This window comes from Bufo bufo, chromosome 3 (genome assembly GCF_905171765.1).
Source record: "Bufo bufo chromosome 3, aBufBuf1.1, whole genome shotgun sequence".
Classification (NCBI taxonomy): Eukaryota; Metazoa; Chordata; class Amphibia; order Anura; family Bufonidae; genus Bufo; species Bufo bufo.
This window is the reverse complement of record NC_053391.1, coordinates 361,850,140-361,869,713: the sequence shown is the minus strand read 5'-3', so window position 1 is coordinate 361,869,713 and position 19,574 is coordinate 361,850,140. Positions and strand designations below refer to the sequence as shown.

At 43.1% G+C, this 19,574-nt stretch overlaps 1 protein-coding gene across 3 annotated transcripts in view; it reads right to left on the bottom strand.

The window, feature by feature from the left end:
* KCNQ4 (potassium voltage-gated channel subfamily Q member 4) overlaps positions 1-19,574 on the bottom strand; it is a 215,588-nt gene that overhangs the window by 17,949 nt on the left and 178,065 nt on the right. For all 3 annotated transcript variants that reach the window (XM_040424529.1, XM_040424530.1, XM_040424531.1), the window contains exon 10: positions 9,934-10,151. In XM_040424529.1, coding sequence (XP_040280463.1) covers positions 9,934-10,151 — 218 coding nt within the window. The remainder of the gene's footprint in view (positions 1-9,933; positions 10,152-19,574) is intronic.

Here is a 19,574-nt window from a genome sequence, read left to right as displayed (position 1 = left end):
TTTCTGTGCCGCCGGTCACAGGGGTTTGCCATCCATCACATGGGCCAGGCATGACAGTACCAGCCATATTAGGCCCTGAAGGCCCATCAAGTAACCATGTGGCAGCAGCCTCCTAATGTGCAGGCAGCGTGCGTCATGAGGACAGGAGTACAGTACAGCTGTTACCCATAGCAACTGGAGACAGCCTGCTCTGTAATTAGAGGAAGCAGCCACAGTCTGTTCTTAAGTCATAACCCCATCAGCCACATTACCCCCAGAACAGTGCCAATCTGCCAGACTGTGACTTATGAACAGACTGTGGCTGCTTCCTCTAATTACAGAACAGGCTGTCTCCGGTTGCTATGGGTAACAGCTGTACTGTATTCCCGTCCTCATGATGCACACTGCCTGCACATTAGGAGCTGTACACTACAGATAAGCGCGGGAAACTGAAACGTTGTCGGTGACACAACACTCACCATGCTGCCGGCCGTCACTTATAGGTAACCAGCCGGATTAGCCTCATACAGCATGTGAGGCTGAACAAGTTAAAACAAGGCGCTGCAACAAGGCCACTTACCCCGCCAGTGACAATCGCGCGCGCCTCCTTCCTAGTTACTTCAGAGCAGTGTGCCATAAGCTCCGGCAGCCACTCAAACTGACCAATCACAAAGGTCCTCACTGTAAGGAGCTTTGTCATTGGTTGTTTCAGGCAGCAGCAGCATCGGTGCGCTGCCTGTGCCGTTCACAGCGCTCACTGCACTGATGAATGGCAGGGAAAAGTCTAAGGCGTATCGGTACGCCTTAGACTTTTTCCAGGGAGTAAAATGGCCTGAACAAGCGTCTATGACGCTTGTACAGGCGTTATTGCGACCTCTGTTTCAGACCTTGTGGAATTTTTGAAATAATTGCACATCTAATTATTCCCCTACAGGAAAACTCTGAAGTTACCGATACAACCAAGCCTAAAAAATATGGAATAAGTCATACAGAAATAAAATGACATTTATGTTTAAAGGGTTTCTGTCACCCTGCAAAACTCATTTTTTTTTTTTTTGGATAGTTAGATTGCTCATAGTGCGATATAGCAGAATATAATGCTCTTACTTACTTTCATGCGGCCGATTCTTTAAAAAACGAACTTTTATAATATGTAAATGAGGGCTCTACCAGCAAGTAGGGCGTCTTCTTGCTGGTAGCTGCTGCAGAAATCCGCCCCCTCGCCGTGTTGATTGACAGGGCCAGCCGTGATCTCCTCCTCCGGCCGGCCCTGTCAGTAATTCTAAAATCGCGCGCCTCGCGTCATTCGGCGCAGGCGCTCTGAGATGAGGAGGCTCGTATCCTCAGCACTCCCTCAGTGCGCCTGCGCCGATGACGTCACCGAAAGAGAAGACGTCATCCGAGCAGGCGCACTGAGGGAGTGCTGAGGATACGAGCCTCCTCATCTCAGAGCGCCTGCGCCGAATGACGCGAGGCGCGCGATTTTTGAATTACTGACAGGGCCGGCCGGAGGAGGAGATCACGGCTGGCCCTGTCAATCAACACGGCGAGGGGGCGGATTTCTGCAGCAGCTACCAGCAAGTAGACGCCCTACTTGCTGGTAGAGCCCGAATTTACATATTATAAAAGTTCGTTTTATAAAGAATCGGCCGCATGAATGTAAGTAAGAGCATTATATTCTGCTATATCGCACTATGAGCAATCTAACTATCCAAAAAAAAAAAAAAGAGTTTTGCAGGGTGACAGAAACCCTTTAAAGCAATGATAAAGCAATGGAAAGGAATACGTTTAAGAGTGGCTATATCACTGTGTGCATTTATATGGCGGATTATGAGATATGACATGAGAATACTACAATAATAAAATTCACTGTTGCTCTGTTATTGTTCATGCAGTACAAATCTATCAATTGTATGCTGATTGTTCATAAATGTACTTCTGTTTGTCTGATGGAACCAGTCTTACAATTGACTAAATTAACATTCTCAGTTGGATTGTAATAATTATTCTGCATTGTCTGACATATGTTTAGGCATTTGATAGATGGAACTACTTTGTGGGGATGATGTTTAGATCTGTCTCCAGCTCTGGTTCAAGGATCTGTTTTTTCTCTTTGTACATGGAATGCTATGAGTTACCATTTATATCTAGTTTAAAGCTGCTGCATCATTTTGGTCTTCACACGATGCTTCTCCAAAAGCCACTAACAGCAGTAAAGAAGTATATATTTTTTTAATATTTTACAACAAACTTCTAGCACCAGCCATTATCCAGTTAAAAGCTTCTTTTTATTGCCCTCTTCTTAAAACATTCACATGTATAGTCACATGTCTGATAAGCAGTGCAGTAAATCCAGTGTACGAGTTTCGGCTGAGCGCCTTATTCATAACCTGACAGGGTCCCTAGCTATAACCCTAGTTTAAATCACCCAGTACCACTGAGGTATATCTGGTGCAGGTGTTTGCATACATTAATTAACTCCTTAATGTATGAAGTTTCCCTAAGGCCTCTTTCACACGAGCGAGTTTTCCGCGCGGGTGCAATGCGTGACGTGAATGCATAGCACCCGCACTAAATCCTGACCCATTCATTTCAATGGGTCTATGTACATGAGTGTTTTTTTTCACGCATCAGTTCTGCGTTGCATGAAAAACGCAGCATGTTCTATATTCTGCGTTTTTCACGCAGCCCTGACCCCATAGAAGTGAAAGGGGCTTCAGTGAAAATCGCACTGCATCCGCAAGCAAGTGCGGATGCAATGAGTTTTTCACTGATGGTTGCTAAGAGATGTTGTTTGTAAACCTTCAGTTTTTTATCACGCGCGTGAAAAACGCATTAAAATGCGTTTCCCTGAACGCACCCTGAGCCAATCCGTCTCGTTCATGTGAAAGAGGCCTAAGGCTGGCCATAAACATTAGACTTACGTCAAATCAAACAATTTCAGTGGAACCCACTGACCATCTAATGGGCATTAAATGTTTAACATATGTTGGGGTAAAGAAACAATCAGGCAAAAATACATTTCAACATGGATCAAGGGAAATGCTAGATGTGTCTGACGGAAGCTTATTCCCTTTTCCCCATTACAAATATTTGCAGGCTTAGGCTACTTTCACACTTGCGGCAGAGAGATCCGGCAAGCAGTTCCGTCGCCGGAACTGCCTGCCGGATCAGGCAAAATGTATGCTAACTGATGGCATTAGTTAGACTGATCAGGATCCTGATCAGTCTTAAAAATGCCTGATCAGTCGAAAAAATGCATTGAAATGCCGGATCCGTCTTTCCGGTGTCATCCGGCAAAAACGGATCCGGCATTTATTTTTTCACTTTTTTTTCAGTCTGCGCATGCGCATACCGGAAGGACGGATCCGGCATTCCGGTATTCTGAATGCCGGATCCGGCACTAATTCATTCCTATGGGAAAAAATGCCTGATCCGGCATTCAGGCAAGTCTTCAGTTTTTTTAGCCGGAGATAAAACTGTAGCATGCTACGGTTTTCTCTTTTGCCTGATCAGTCAAAACGACTGAACTGAAGACATCCTGATGCAAACTGAACGGATTACTCTCCATTCAGAATGCATGGGGACATACCTGATCAGTTCTTTTCCGGTATAGAGCCCCTGTGACGGAACTCTATGCCGGAAAAGAACAACGCAAGTGTGAAAGTAGCCTTAGCCAAAACAATCATACATGTGGAGAGTTTGTTAAAGGGCCACTGAACCCAGAATCACAACATAGAAAAAAGAACTACCAACAAAACGTAACATAATCTCCATAGGCCAAGTTCACATCTTTAGTTATAGGCAGGCTGTTCTAGAAAAGAACAGTCTGCTGGCATCCACCAGATCCCTAATTAGCCAAACTAATTTAATCAGTTTCTATAAGGAGGTAAGTTCTAGACTTGACAGCGGCGAAACAATGGATGTCGTATATCTGGACTTCTCCAAAGTATTTGACACTGTACCACATAAAAGGTTAGTATATAAAATGAGAATGCTCGGACTGGGAGAAAACGTCTAAGTGGGTAAGTAACTGGCTCAATGATAGAAAACAGAGGGTGGTTATTAACGGTACATACTCAGATTGGGTCACTGTCACTAGTGGGGTACCTCAGGGGTCAGTATTGGGCCCTATTCTCTTCAATATATTTATTAATGATCTTGTAGAAGGCTTGCATAGTAAAGTATAAATTTTCGCAGATGACACTAAACTGTGTAAAGTAATTAACACTGAAGAGGACAATATACTACTACAGAGGGATTGGAGGCTTGGGCAGATAAGTGGCAGATGAGGTTTAACACTGATAAATGTAAAGTTATGCACATGGGAAGGAAAAATGCAAGTCACCCGTACATACTAAATGGTAAAACACTCGGTAACACTGACATGGAAAAGGATCTAGGAATTTTAATCAACAGCAAACTAAGCTGCAAAAACCAGTGTCAGGCAGCTGCTGCCAAGGCCAATAAGATAATGGGTTGCATCAGAAGGGGCATAGATGCCCGTGATAAGAACATATTCCTACTACTTTACAAATCACTAGTCAGACCACACATGGAGTACTGTGTACAGTTCTGGGCTCCAGTGAACAAGGCAGACATAGCAGAGCTGGAGAGGGTCCAGAGGAGGGCAACTAAAGTAATAACTGGAATGGGGCAACTACAGTACCCTGAAAGATTGTCAAAATTAGGGTTATTCACTTTAGAAAAAAGACGACTGAGGGGAGATCTAATTAATATGCATAAATATATCAGGGGTCAGTACAGAGATCTATCCCATCATCTATTTATCCCCAGGACTGTGACTGTGACGAGGGGACATCCTCTGCGTCTGGAGGAAAGAAGGTTTGTACACATAGAAGAGGATTCTTTACGGTAAGAGCAGTGAGACTATGGAACTCTCTGCCTGAGGAGGTGGTGATCGTGAGTACAATAAAGGAATTCAAGAGGGGCCTGGATGTATTTCTGGAGTGTAATAATATTACAGGATATAGCTACTAGAGAGGGGTTGTTGATCCAGGGAGTTAGTCTGATTGCCTGATTGGAGTCGGGAAGGAATTTTTTATTCCCCTAAAGTGGGGAAAATTGGCTTCTACCTCACAGGGTTGTTTTTTTGCCTTCCTCTGGATCAACTTGCAGGATAACAGGCCGAACTGGATGGACAAATGTCTTTTTTCGGCCTTATGTACTATGTTACTATTTTAAAAAAAAGTTCGATCGGCACTCAATATCTGTTCCAAGCTGCCAGCATTTTAATAAACAATAAAACAATAAAATTCAATCACATTCAATTGCCAATTTTCACACTAAAAACAATTATACGCTAAAAACAAAATGCACAAAAATCCAAACATGCGTATGGTTAACCTAGTATGTGCTTGTATACACACCAGAGTCCTGTATAGAACTAATATGAATGTCACTGCAAAATGATCAATAAAGAAATCAATAAAAAAAATCGCATCAAGATGGTAGTTCATCCGATTTTGTTGCGATTATTTTACGGCGGTTATTTTGCAATTGATTTTTCAATATATATTTCTATCGATGCACCCTGTTTCTGTATTAAGGGTGGACCTAAATCCAATACTGGAATTATACGATGGTTACTCGACAAAGTCACAACGGATTGTTCATAATGTTCATCCTATTAACACACGATTTGAGTATTATTAAATCCACAATTTTCGTAAGGTTGTTCGAGGATTATCCCAACCTATGTTTTCAGGATGTCTGCGGATTTAGATTTTACCACTTTAAACTTTTGTATATATATGGTACTCACTGGTAGATGGGTTTCTCCAGGTGTTTATCCGTGCTGTGTGGCGTCCCACGTGTAAAGCAGCCGGTGTACGCTTACCTCTGAGATCCCGATATATCTCGTGAGTTTACCGCAGGTGTGTAGCTTAATTGGACATTTCACAATGGAATTTTCTCTGTTTGCTCCACCGTTATGGAGTGAAAAGTATCATATCGATCAGAGCACCTACCATTATCTCTGGGTTAGTTGTGCAACTCTTAAATATATCTACATTTTTTTATTATTGTTCTCATCTAAAACCTAGGTGCGTCTTATGGGCCGGTGCGTCTTATAGGGCGAAAAATACGGTATAGCATTGTGTGTATTTTATTAAACCATTTTGTCCCTTATAACCTCACCGCAGACATTGTTACCCAGATGATAGAATGCCAGATCAGCCTATTTATGAATTGGTGTATCCCCAATATTGTAGCTAAAAGCTGAATAAGAATCCCAGTGATAAATCCTCTATAGTCTATACAGTAGCTTAGCTAGACAGGTTTTTCATTCAGGGGCCCGGGAAAGCTGGGTAACACATTATATGGAGCTGTAACAGGGACTGCTAAATACTAAACGTACCTAAATAGATCCCCCTCCTCACTCCTAATTAGTGCCATAGCTAGGCAGAATTGCCTTTCAGAGTCCTGGGTCTGCTGGGTTAATGTAAGGATAACTGGACAGTGGGTACAGGCCCACATGACATATATCCAGCTTTCCCACACTGATGGATATCAGATTTACCGAGACAGACAGTGAGAAATCCTTCCTGCCTATACAGGCAAACTTGACATTCAGACACCTACGAAAAGTGGGTAGCACTTTTTGCAGTGTCATTGCACTGGTACTGTCTAGTATGCCTGCACATACACACAAGCAGGTTTTGTAAGAAACTGCTAAGTTTCCAGTCCTTTCATCGTTTTCTGGTTGTCTATTAAAGTGTATTGAGACCTGCCCGTTTCCTGAACTTCCTGTATGACTGTGAGGTCATGTTAGTGCACATAAACAATATAATGATATAATAATAGCCTGCCTCCAGACTAAGATGGAGAGGCAGGGAGGAATGGGGGACTTGTCTGACTGCAGGAATACTCTTAAAATTGCATTCTGTAGCAGTTTGAAGATATTCAAGCAAAAGGGGTAAAGACTAACTTCCCTTAGCAGGTGAAGCTTTTTTTCCTTGTTTTTGTCTCATCATTGACATTGAGGGCATATCGCTAGGATATGCTCCCATTGTCTTATAAGTGCGGGTCCCACCGCTGGGACCCGCACCTATATCGAGAACGGAGACCTGCAAGGTGGTGGCTGGAGGACTCCAGTCCGTCCACCACCAAGCCGGCTCCCCATAGAAGCGAAAGGGAGCGCACCGCGCATGACCGGCCACTGCTCCCATTCACTTCTGTGGGCTTAACGGAAATAGTCGAGACAGCGCTCAGCTTTTTTCGCCAACCCCATAGAAAATGAATAGAGGGCAGCTGTGCATGCGCAGTGCGCACTCCTTCACTTTCAGGGCTTCGTTCTCGATATAGGTGCGGGTCCCAATGGGGGCATTGTCTGTCATGAGACAACCCCCTTAAGTGTCCCCTGCGCTTGGCAGCTGAAGACATCCGTGTTGGTTTCATGTTCATATGTGCCCGCACTACTGAAAAAATATGAAGTTTTAATATATGCAAATGAGCCTCTAGGTGGCATTACTGTTAACATTGGATTCTCATCTCTCTATGCAACTACAGCACCCTCTGCACTTTGATTGACAGGGCCAGGCATGGCGATCTTTACACTGCCTGGCCCTGTCAATCAGGGTGGATAAAAATCAATGATTAAAAAAAAAAAAATCGAACAAATCTGATTTTTTTTTTTTTATGAGATTTCTTTTATTTAAATCAGATTTTTTTTTATATAAAATGCTTTTTGAGGAAAATATATAACCATCCAAAGGTTATTCCATCATGAAATAAAGATTAGTTTTTTTAATTATGTAGAACAAGGCTGTACGTGGACTCCCATATTGTTGAATGGATTAGGCAGTGGCTTAGGGACAGACAACAGAGGGTTGTAGTCAATGGAGTATATTCAGACCATGGTCTTGTTACCAGTGCGGTACCTCAGGGATCTGTTCTGGGACCCATATTGTTTAATATCTTAAAACTTACCAGGAAAGATTAAAGGACCTTAACATGTATAGCTTGGAAGAAAGGCGAGACAGAGGGGATATGATAGAAACTTTTATATACATAAAGGGAATCAACAAGGTAAAAGAGGAGAGAATATTTAAAAGAAGAAAAACTGCTACAAGAGGACATAGTTTTAAATTAGAGGGGCAAAGGTTTAAAAGTAATATCAGGAAGTATTACTTTACTGAGAGAGTAGTAGATGCATGGAATAGCCTTCCTGCAGAAGTGGTAGCTGCAAATACAGTGAAGGGGTTTAAGCATGCATGGGATAGGCATAAGGCCATCCTTCATATAAGATAGGGCCAGGGGCTATTCATAGTATTCAGTATATTGGGCAGACTAGATGGGCCAAATGGTTCTTATCTGCCAACACATTCTATGTTTCTATGTGTGTAATTTTTTTGGTAAATAAATTCCATTAATCCATTCACATTGTCATGCTCTTCCAGAGGTTTTTGTAAGATTATTGGGCAGTTTCTCTGCCTACAAGATATTATCACAGATGCTTGGTTTACTTTTGCAGTTCTCAAAACTGAATTTGACTCAGCAGAGATCACATGCCTCTTCTTCACAGCAAAAATTTTATAACATGAACAGAGTTGAGAAAAAGACCTTAATCCTAACTTCTACAAACCTATGAATGCAGAATCAACCTAATCAAACTAATATGAAAAGTTGTTATTCTAAAAATCTTCATCTACTTGCATATTATAAGTTATACCAGCAAGAATTAGTCTTTATGTAGAAAACTATGATTTAAATTAAGCCTTACTGACTAGTGATTTAAATCATTTTGATTTAAATCAAATCCACCCTGCTGTCAATCAAAGTGGAGAGGGCGTGTCAGTTGCAGAGAGAGCAAAGCCTTTTCTCAGCAATGTGGGCACATATGAACATCGGGCCAACATAGATGCCAGTTTTATAGGTACAAATCTGCTGACAGATGTATTTAAAAAAAGGTGTTGGCTGAATGAGTACTATATAGATAGCTTACAATGGGGCTTCCATTTGTGACTTAAGTGACTTTAATAACATCAATAAGAATCTTGGCGCTGATTAATCGAATTAATAGGATTTATCAATGGGGGCATATGATTAGAAGTGCTGTCACAGGTAGACTGCATCAGAAACACTACTGACAATAAGGTATTGTATTATTCAGTGCCATTGTGTGGAGAATGTTGTAAAACTTTATTAAAGGGAGTCCTAGCGATATGCCCCATTGTCTGAGATGGTGAAACCCCTTTAAGCTACTTTACAGCCACTCCCTTCTGCTCTGTGACAGACCACTACAGCTGTCACTCATAGCAGAGGGAAGGGGCTGTGTAGCAGCTCAATGCAGAGAGTGCATCACATTGAAGCAACGCCTTCCAGGCACTTGCAGGAGCAGTACCAGGCATAGTATTTACACTACTGATACTAAAAGCTCCACAAAAAGTATATGTGTCTTGCTCTCCCCAGCCATACCTAGTACTGTCAGCAGTTCTGCTTGGTCAACCCTGTTGACAGACTCCATTTAAGAGGACAAAAAACATAAAGGGGGAAATTTATCATTCCCCCCATGCAAGTTTTCTGGTGTAAAAAGTTACAAAGACGGTGTTTGCGACTCTTTTAATGCCATTTGTGCAAATAATGTTGCACAAGTGGCATTTTTCCACCTCCCTCACCACTTTCCTGAGAAGGGAAAAAAGTAAGGCAAGGAAGGGGACAGTGGCCCCCGCATATTTATTTTCTTTTACGCTTGTTTTCTGGCATAAGAGAAGACTGAAATCTACTATAGTGTCGATATCAGTTTAGGTGCATGGACTGCAGTAGCGCAGCACACGGGGATATCACAGACCAGAGTAAAACAATGGTCTATGATAAATTTCCCCCAAAGTCTGTATTGTGTAATAGAGTTTGACTGTAAAGGAATTGATTGTAGAGTAGATTTAGAAAAGCTGCAAACTAGTTTTAGAGACCCTTTAATGTATCTGTACTCACCATCTGCTTGGGGTTTTGGTTTAAGTCGTAATGATGCCCGAAATCTTGTACGATCATTAAAGCTCCAACTTTTCTGCACTTTGGTAGGACTGGGAGTTTCTGCGGTCAGGTCTGGCCCAGGGGAAGTCCGTTCTGGAGGAGCCAAGTACTGTTTGCTCCGAGTGTTCTGCCTTGGTGCACTCGCTCCTCGTATGCGATCTTTCAATCCTGCTTTATTACTGGGAAGGACAGGAGCAGATAACACAGTCTATGAGATTGATGAAGTGGGAGCCGGCAAAGAAAATGTAGGTATGAAAAGCTAGAAAGTTTTGAAAGGGGTAAAGAGAAGCAAGTGAATTGGGTGAAAGGGAGACACGTAGTGACGGCATAAAGGGATATTCTCTATTCTGTCTGTGAGGAAGTTACTTCTTTAACAAGGGGATTATTTATAAGGTTATTGCCACATAATGAATATCCTGCCTCTAGCAGATAAATCTCCAACTAGAAGAAACTGCTGACGACTATCAGGAATCCATGCATTTGTTAACTACATAAAATAAAACCATTCAACATGGGGACAAAAAGTTCCAATACAGTTTCTGGAGTCATACAATAAATATATCTACTTACTTGACAGAATGGACTAATGCTAATATAAAATATGTGTAGTAAAGAGACAATCCCACTGTCATGGAAACATTTCTTCTCACCATGTTGAGTATTCATGCTAAGAGCTGTCTAAGAAGCCATTAGCCTCCCCACATTCCATGTCATCCAAAACCCCAAGACAGTCCGCAGATTCAATGATAAAGCACCTGGAATACGGCACCCATTTCTCCTGGAGTAATCCTTGTGGAGTGCGTTACAACACACATGCTGCTATGTCAGGCGATCCTATACACCTCATTCCTCTACTGCGGGCCTTCACACCTCATTCCTCTACAGCGATCCTTGGAAATCATCTGCATGCAAACACATCTTAGCGACACTCTTGAGTCCTTGTCTGCCATGTTCTCATGGCAGTGAAAAGGTATAAGAAATTTAAAACCTTTGTGGACCAGCGGAATGTATCGGTATGATAAAGTCGCAATTTTCCTATCCATTCATGGATGGCTTGTGCTGGCCCTCAGAGGGTTAAATTAGGCAAATTACATTATTTAGGGAGATACAATCAGCTAGGACATAATAATGGCTCCTGTGTATTAGTATAACTGGATTGACAGCTCCTGATAAATAAGGCTACTTTCACATTAGCGTTTTTTGGGGATCCGGAATGTATCTGCAAAAATGCTTCCGTTACCATAATACAACCGCATGCATCTGTCATGAACGGATCCGGTTGTATAAAGTCTTCTATAGCCATGAACACCACTGAAAGTCAATGGGGGACGGATCCGTTTTCTATTGTGTCAGAGAAAACGGATCCGTCCTGGCACACAATGTAAGTCAATGGGGACGGATCCATTTTCTCTGCTTCGTCAGGCGGACAGCAAAACACTGCAGGCAGTGTTTTGGTGTCCGCCTACAGAGCGGAATGGAGACTAAACGGAGGCAAACTGATGCATTCTGAGCGGATCCTTTTCCATTCAGAATGAATTAGGGGAAAACTGATCCGTTTTGTACCGCTTGTGAGAGCCCATGACGGATCTCAGAAACAGAAAGCCAAAACGCTAGTGTGAAAGTAGCCTAAGGGACACTCAATGCACTTTTACATAGCCAGCTCTGCACAGGAATGAAGAACATGGATGCATTCAGGTAGAATATGATAGCTACAAATGATCTCTCTGCACATTTTAGACACTGGGAGAAGATATCTCCTGCAGCTGTCAGGGATGAGACTCCATCTTTGTGTCTACAGCAGCCATTTTACATTGTATGACCTTTTTTGAAGTTGAGAGATCAGTGACTTTTGTGTGTGTCTGCAGACAAGGGAAGGTGTAACTTAGCCCCCACCTTTGCTATTCTCGAGAAATGGAAACTGCTTGGTGTGCTATATCTACTTCCTCTATTCTGATAAATGTTTGTCTCGTTTTTGTATAGAAAGTCTGCGGTTAACTGACATTTATACCTTCTGCTTCATAAGCATTTCTATATGTCCAGATGTTTCATGACTTTCATGTAAAGTGGGTGGGTGTATAACCGGAACTGGCCCCAATGTGGTATAAGTATTTGCTTTCCATAAGTAATAAACAGAGACTTGTTTAGCTACAACCTTGATGTTTGTGTCATTCAATTCTAACGAGTACTCGTTACCTATTTGCCATACTAATTTGGAACTCAGTATAAATCAGAGTAGGGGTCTTTGCCCTGACAATTCTTTGGCGCCCAACGTGGGGCTTGACCAGTGGACTCTTGACCCTGCAGTTCTGACCGCGACAGGAGGAGAACTGGACTCACAGATAAAATATACAGAGCTGTAAGGTAAGAACTTAATTCTTACACAATATATCTGTGTTTCCCGTATCTTCAACCGGGTCTGAGGCAGTGGGTCTATTGAAGTCTTACTGACGGTCAAGCCTATTATGGTAAGAACCTATTTATGCTGAGATATGGAATTTGATTGGTCTTGGGAAACATTTGAATTGGTCATTGGTGTTGTTATATATGTCTTGGTTGTTGTCTGGATTTTGTATCGTATCACAGAAAATGCCAGTAGAGGAAATAGTGAACCGTTGAGTCCTCTGAGAAAGTGTTAAGACAATATAGAGTTTTCCTATCTGTAATATAGTTGATACACTAACAGGAGATTAGTGAGGAAATCTGCTATAAGGAAGCAGATAGATGGTTGTTGAAATTTAGTTTCGACTAGAAATTTTTAGACGTCCGGTAGAAAAATTCTTAACACATAGACATGGGCAATACACAGAGTATACCTAAGGGGTACAAATTAGCCAAACACATAGTCGAAGATGTAGAAGGAAAACAAGACAAGAAAAAGAAAGAGAAGGTGTTACAGAAGACGGGTATGAAACACGGCAATTTAGATTCTGAAGTTTGGGAAAGGTTCAAAAGAACACATAGTGGTTGGATGAAGGATCAGGAATGTGAGGAGATTGTGCAATATTGGTGTCGGGCAGCAGAGAAAGTGAAGAATGAGCAATGGCCAAGGGTAGCATTTGGAGGAAATATGTATTATGATACCATGGTGAAAAAGGATGACGTGGACGGACTGAAAAACAAAAAGTGTCCAGTACCATGTTCCCCACCTCCCTCTTATCCGATGGTCACGGGTGGCCCAGGATATTGGACATGTGGTGTTTGTGGAAATCAGGACTCTGACTGGACTGAGACATGTAGAGTTTGTGGGTCACCGAAGCCCAGACCACGGACAAGACTGTACCCAGTGACTATCAGAACAAATTTTATTCCACGACCACCAGCACCACCACCAGTTGACGGGGCCGCAGACGAAGTAGACGGGACAGACAACCAGACTCCCCAAGCCCCACCAGTGAGAGGTCAGTATGACCAACATTACATACTGTCATATTTACCTTGCAGTCCTAAGAATCAGATGGGACTTTTAGGTAGAATTCCTGACCCACTGACAAGACCTATACCTGCCCACCGTATGTTACAACAGATACAAGCCACATATAGGGCAACATGGGCTGACTTAAACGACTTAGTGGCCTAAAATATGGGAGAATCACCATATAACCCTCTAAAAGAACAGCTACTGGCTGAAAGGGTAAAAACCGACCAGTCCTCATGGTCTAACAGGGAAAAGGCCGACGCATTGGGCATAAAATATTGCAGGATTTTTGGCAGATGGGCCAGGACAAAGGAATATGACAGCACCCGTAGTTTAAAGAAGACGTTGTGGCGTAGTGGCATTTGAGTCTAGACTACGGACAGTGTGGACAGACATGGGTTGGGATACCACTGGACCTATGGGACAGAAGTTACTGACATCTGCTTTCATGGAGGGACTGAGACCTGCCCTCCAGACAAAACTAAAGGCATGCAAGCCTGAATGGAAGGTGACAGCACTACCTCAGTTAGTTTCTGCTGCTAAGGGTTTAGAACTAGACATGTCCACTACCAAATCCTCAAAAATCAATACGGTACAAGGACAACAGAGAGCATGGTCTGGTCAACAGGGACAGACCAGACAGGAGGGGTGACTTCAGATGTTACAATTGTGGCAAACCTGGTCACATACGCAGAAATTGCCGGTTACCCCCTCAAGAACAACAGGTGAACTCACAGAACCAGGGTTCAGTGCACACCCCTGGTCCGGTGACCTCACAATAGGAAGTTGGCAACCCCGTGTCCTTATCTGCCATGACCACGGTGACCGAAGGTTGTCGGATCGAAATACCAGTTCAGGTGGGCAATCAGCAGGTTCCCTTTTTAGTTGACACGGGAGCAGCCAAAACCGTAATTAATCCAGATTGTGGACAATGTGTACCTGCCTCAGGGTTCACGGGGGAAGTTGTTTTTGTTCCTGAAACTATACAGATGAAGTTGAAAATCAAAGATAGTACAGTGGTGACTCAGTTGTTAGTAAAAGAAAATATCCCATTCAATTTGCTGGGTACTGATGTCCTACAGGCACTGGGGGCTCATATTCACTTTACGTAGATATTGACACCCCTGATGATGTTTTAACCCGGGTTCTAACTTTACACCTGGAGCCGGACCAAACATCCTGTGTGGTACAATTGGAGCAGGACCTGCAGCCAGTCCCCGACAAATTGTGGGCAAAGGGTAAAACTGATATTGGTAGATTGGATGTCACTCTTTTCATGGTTCATTTGAAACCCGGGTGCAGTCCACCTAGTATCCTCTGAATCACGCACAAGAACAGCCTGTCACCGAGCAGATTGAACAATATGTTCAAATGGGGGTCCTGGTGGTTACCAGAATTCACCCATCATATTTACTCAAGCCCTTCAGTCTGTGTTGACAGGGTGGTCAGTTCCAATTTTGCCAATCCCATGTTACTTTCCTCGGTCACTGTTTGTCAGAAGGTGCCCGTCACCTCACCGAGGAAATAAAACAGGCTGTAAAAGACATCACACTCCCTCGGGGGCCAAAACCCCTCAGAATGTTTTTGGGACTGGTGTCTTATTGAAGACCCTGGATTCAAAATGCATCCATGTTGATGCAGCCTTTGTACGACTGCCTGAGTACTGAACCTTTTTCTCTCAGTGACCAGGCAGAAGAGTCTTTTTACACTCTAAAATTGGCAATGGCACTGGGCATACCCAACTATGACCAGCCTTTTAATGTATAGCACCTCAGTCCTGACACAGAAACATGGAGACAGGCAGGCGTCCGGTTGCCTACTTTTCTGACAGATTAGATCCTGTAGCACGCGGCACCCTTTCCTGTGTCAGGGCGGTCGCGGCAGTGCAACTCATGGTGGAAAAAGCATCAGAAATTGTGCTTGATTACCCCCTGGTGGTACAGACTCATGACATTGACACTCAAGGAATCCTCAGTCAAGTACAGCAAAAGCGCATATCAATGGCCCGTCAACTTAGATTGCAGTGCTGCCTCCTTATGCGTGACTCAATTACATTCAAAAGATGTACGATTCTGAATCCTGCAACGTTGCTCCCCATTACAGATTCACAAATGGGGGAGGAAGGTACAGGGTCTCTTTTAAATGATTTAAATGAAAATGATTCACATGACTGTGTACAATTGATGCAACAAGAAACGTCTGGATTTTCTCATGTACACGATCAACCTTTGTCTAATCCAGATCTTGACTTTTTTTGTAGATGGCAGCAGATACATGGGTGAGGATGGCCGATTTCAGGCGGCATTGAAGCCTTGGAACTCCGAGGTCATCCCTGTCAGCATCCTGAAGCCGCACCACATATCTAAAGATGTGCTGGTTAAACTGTCTGCACAGGAAGATGAAAGAGAGAGATTCTTGGGTACAGAAAGGAGCATGCATAAATGAGCAATGTCTCTGGGAGGTCTCAGGTAAAATCTACCTCCCCAGGGCTCTCTACCCTATGATGGCACAAGAGGCCCACGGGCCCACACACCTGGCCAAAGGGCCAATGGTGGACACTGTGCTGAAGAAATGAATTGCTCCGGGTTTCTCCACAACTGCCAGCAGGTTTGTACAGGGTTGCATGATCTGTGCTCTGAATAACCCAGGACAGGTAGTAAAAACACCCAAGAAACACACACCCAGGCCATTTTACCAGTTTTAGAGATTGCAGATAGATTATATACAACTACCAAAAGTGGGAGTATACGAGTATGTGCTTGTGTTCGTTGATCTCTTTTCAGGATGGCCGGAAGCCTACCCAGTATCGTTTGCAAATGCTAATAATACAGCAAAGAAATTGGTCAGTGAACTTGTCTGCAGGATTCCAGAGGTCATAGAATGAGACAGAGGAAGCCATTTCACTGAGGAGGTGATGAGGGAGATAATGGGAGCTCTGGGAGTCACTCAGGCTTTCCACATGGCCTTTCACCCCCAAAGCATCGGCTGTGTCGAAAGATTGAATGCCACAATAAAACTATAAATCCAGAAGGCCATGAGAGACTGGAAGGCCCTGGACAGAGTGCCTCCCACTGGCCCTGTACTCCATCAGAACCACCCCTGGAAAAAGGTCTGGTTTATCCCCTTTTGAGATATTATTTGGATCTGTGCCCAGACTAGGACTGTATTTTCCTCAACAGTCGCAGCTCCAGACTGACAGCATGGTCAGTTACATAAAGGCCCCCAGCCGCAGGTTGGAGCACAATCATAAACAAGTGTTTGCTTCCATTCCAGATCCAGACTCAGTGGAAGGGACAACCCCCTGGTGGCTGGTGATTGGGTTCTCATAAAAAGGCATGTGAGAAAGACATTTGAGCCCAGATTTGATGGTCCTTTCCAAGTTTTACTAAAGACTGAGACTGCTGTAAAAGTTGAAGGAAGGATGAATTGGGTCCACGCTTCTCACTGCAAGAAAATCTTGGAACAACAGGATGATGGTCCTTCTGTTGGCAGTGGCTCTGAATTTGAGCGTGTCAGCAGTGTTTCGTCCACTGAATAATGAATGGGCCAATGCTTTGAAACTGCACCATCAGTTGCTGTTTAAAGGACTGGATGACATTGAAAAATTGAGAGACTGTTGGATCTGTACTCACAGTCCTGCGAGTTCAGTCAGTATTCCCTATTTTGCCGTGCCCCTCAGTTTTTCTGAATTGACTGAACTGGCCAACTCTACTATCTTTTTCACAGGCATGAAGCAGGTTAAGTCCACAACTAAAAACAAGGAGGTACCATTACCCATTGCAGGATGGGCTGAGCCCCCCTGGCTCATGGTAAACAGATCAGGGCCACCAGTTGATTATAGCTCTACCCCCTGGAACGAGAACATGTGGTGCAATGTGTCATGTTTTCCAAGTTGGTCACACTGTTATTGTTTGCAGATACAGTCGATAGGTATGTTTTTTTAGTCCTCATGACAAATTCGGCTGCAATGACTCTAACCCGAACAGCCTGGTGCAGTGTGTTAGTGTAGAGCCTGTAAAGGGTGGGGATCTGACCTGCAGCAACCGTACTTTAGTTGATTTAATTGTTGGAATAACCTCCAACTCCTCAGAGAGTCAGGAAAAGGGATCAAAACTGGCAGCAGGTGTCCTACTCTCCAAATTGATAACTCAGTTGTTTAATAGTACGGTGGTTGCAGTCCCAGAAAATATATTCCTAGTCTGTGGGCATAAGGCATACAAGTGGTTGCCCAGAAATGTCACACTGGTACAATTGCCCGACTTACTCTTGCAACCTTTATAATACCCCATTCCGACTTAGATATACACGCTGTACCTAAACATACTCTTTATTGAAGAGCCAAGGACAATACACCCAGACCAAATGGTAAACCTCACATAGTAGAGATGAGCATCACCAATAAGTTCTTCAGTACCTTGTTCTTGTACCCCATGGTAATGCAGATGTGGGACAAGCTAGTGGTGGCAATTGATTATTTGGATGATCAGATATGGGAGGTGTTAAAACTCATGAACGCCTCTAACATTGTCCAGAATCAGATAATCATTATCACCAATCAACACACCTTGGTTTTAGACTACCTGACAGCAAAGGAGGGAGGTATGTGTCAGGTTGTAGGACCTACTTGTTGCGATTATATAGATCCCCAAGGTAAAAGCTGGAATAGAAAAGGTGAAAACCATGAGAGACAAATGGTTACAGGAAAATAGTGCAAAGACTCATGGTGGGGAGACACCTATTCCTTTCTCAATCCTGCCAACTGGTTTAAAGGGTGGAGTGGCTGGTTAATAGGGCTTTTTCAAACAGTAGTACAAGTAGTGCTAATTATATTAGTCATTTACATTGTAATTAAGCTTATGATTATGTGTATTAATAAAGTTTGTAAGAAGAAGAAGAAGACACAATATCGATATTATTGAGAGTATCTGTAGTACTGTTCCACCCCTGGAAGGCATCCCAAAGGGCAGAATAGGATTAGCTTGTTCTGAAGTACTTCAGGGTGGTGACAGTCCACAGATGTCTCAAAGATGGAGGGTCCATCTTGAATATTTGTATACCTGTTTGGATCAGGACTCCATGTTGTCCTGAGCCAGAGTTCACTGATTGTTGTTATAATCTTGCTTGTAATAGTGGTATATTATATTCTGCTATGTATTAGAAGACTGCTTGAAAAGACTGCAGACAGAAGTAACTTTTTACCAATTCCGTAGTGAGACTATGGATGAGCTCGGAACCCCGGTTCAACTGAACTTCGCACGGCTACCAGCAGATGTATACACTTCCTGTCCAAAAAAAAAAGTCGCCACCTGGATTTAACTAAGCAAATAGGTATGAGCCTCCTATTGGATAATTACTGCATGGGCGATTATCTTTCAGCTGGCAACAAGTTATTTAACCCCAACTGGTGCAATGAGTTGCTTCTCATTTCTTAAACAACCATGTCGAAAGACAAATCTTGTGGTCGTCAAAAAGATGTTATTCTGTTTGAGAAGGGTCAAATCATTGGCATGCATCAAGCAGAGAAAACATCTAAGGAGATTGCAGAAACTACAAAAATTCGGTAGGGAACTGTCCAACGCATTATTAAAAACTGGAAGGATAGTGGGGACCCATCGTATTCAAGGAAGAAATGTGGCGGGAAAAAAATCCTGAATGATCGTGATCGGCGATCACTTAAACGTTTGGTGAAATCAAATTGAAGAAAAACAACAGTAGAACTCAGGGCTATGTTTAATAGTCAAAGTAGGAGCATTTCCACATGCACAATACGAAGGGAACTCAAGGGATTGGGACTGAACAGCTGTGTAGCCGTAAGAAAACCACTAATCAGTGAGGCAAACCAGAAAAAAAGGCTTCAATTTGCTAGGGAGCATAAAGATTAGACTCTGGAGCAATGGAAGAAGGTCATGTGGTCTGATGAGTCCAGATTTACCCTGTTCCAGAGTGATGGGCGCATCAGGGTAAGAAGAGAGGCAGATGAAGTGATGCACCCATCATGCCTAGTGCCTACTGTACAAGCCTGTGGGGCCAGTGCTATGATCTGGGGTTGCTGCAGTTGGTCAGTTCTAGGTTCAGCAACAGTATGTGCTCCAAGAATGAGGTCAGCTGACTACCTAAACATACTTAATAACTAGGTTATTCCATCAATGGATCTTTTCTTCCCTGATGGCATGGGCATATTCCAAGA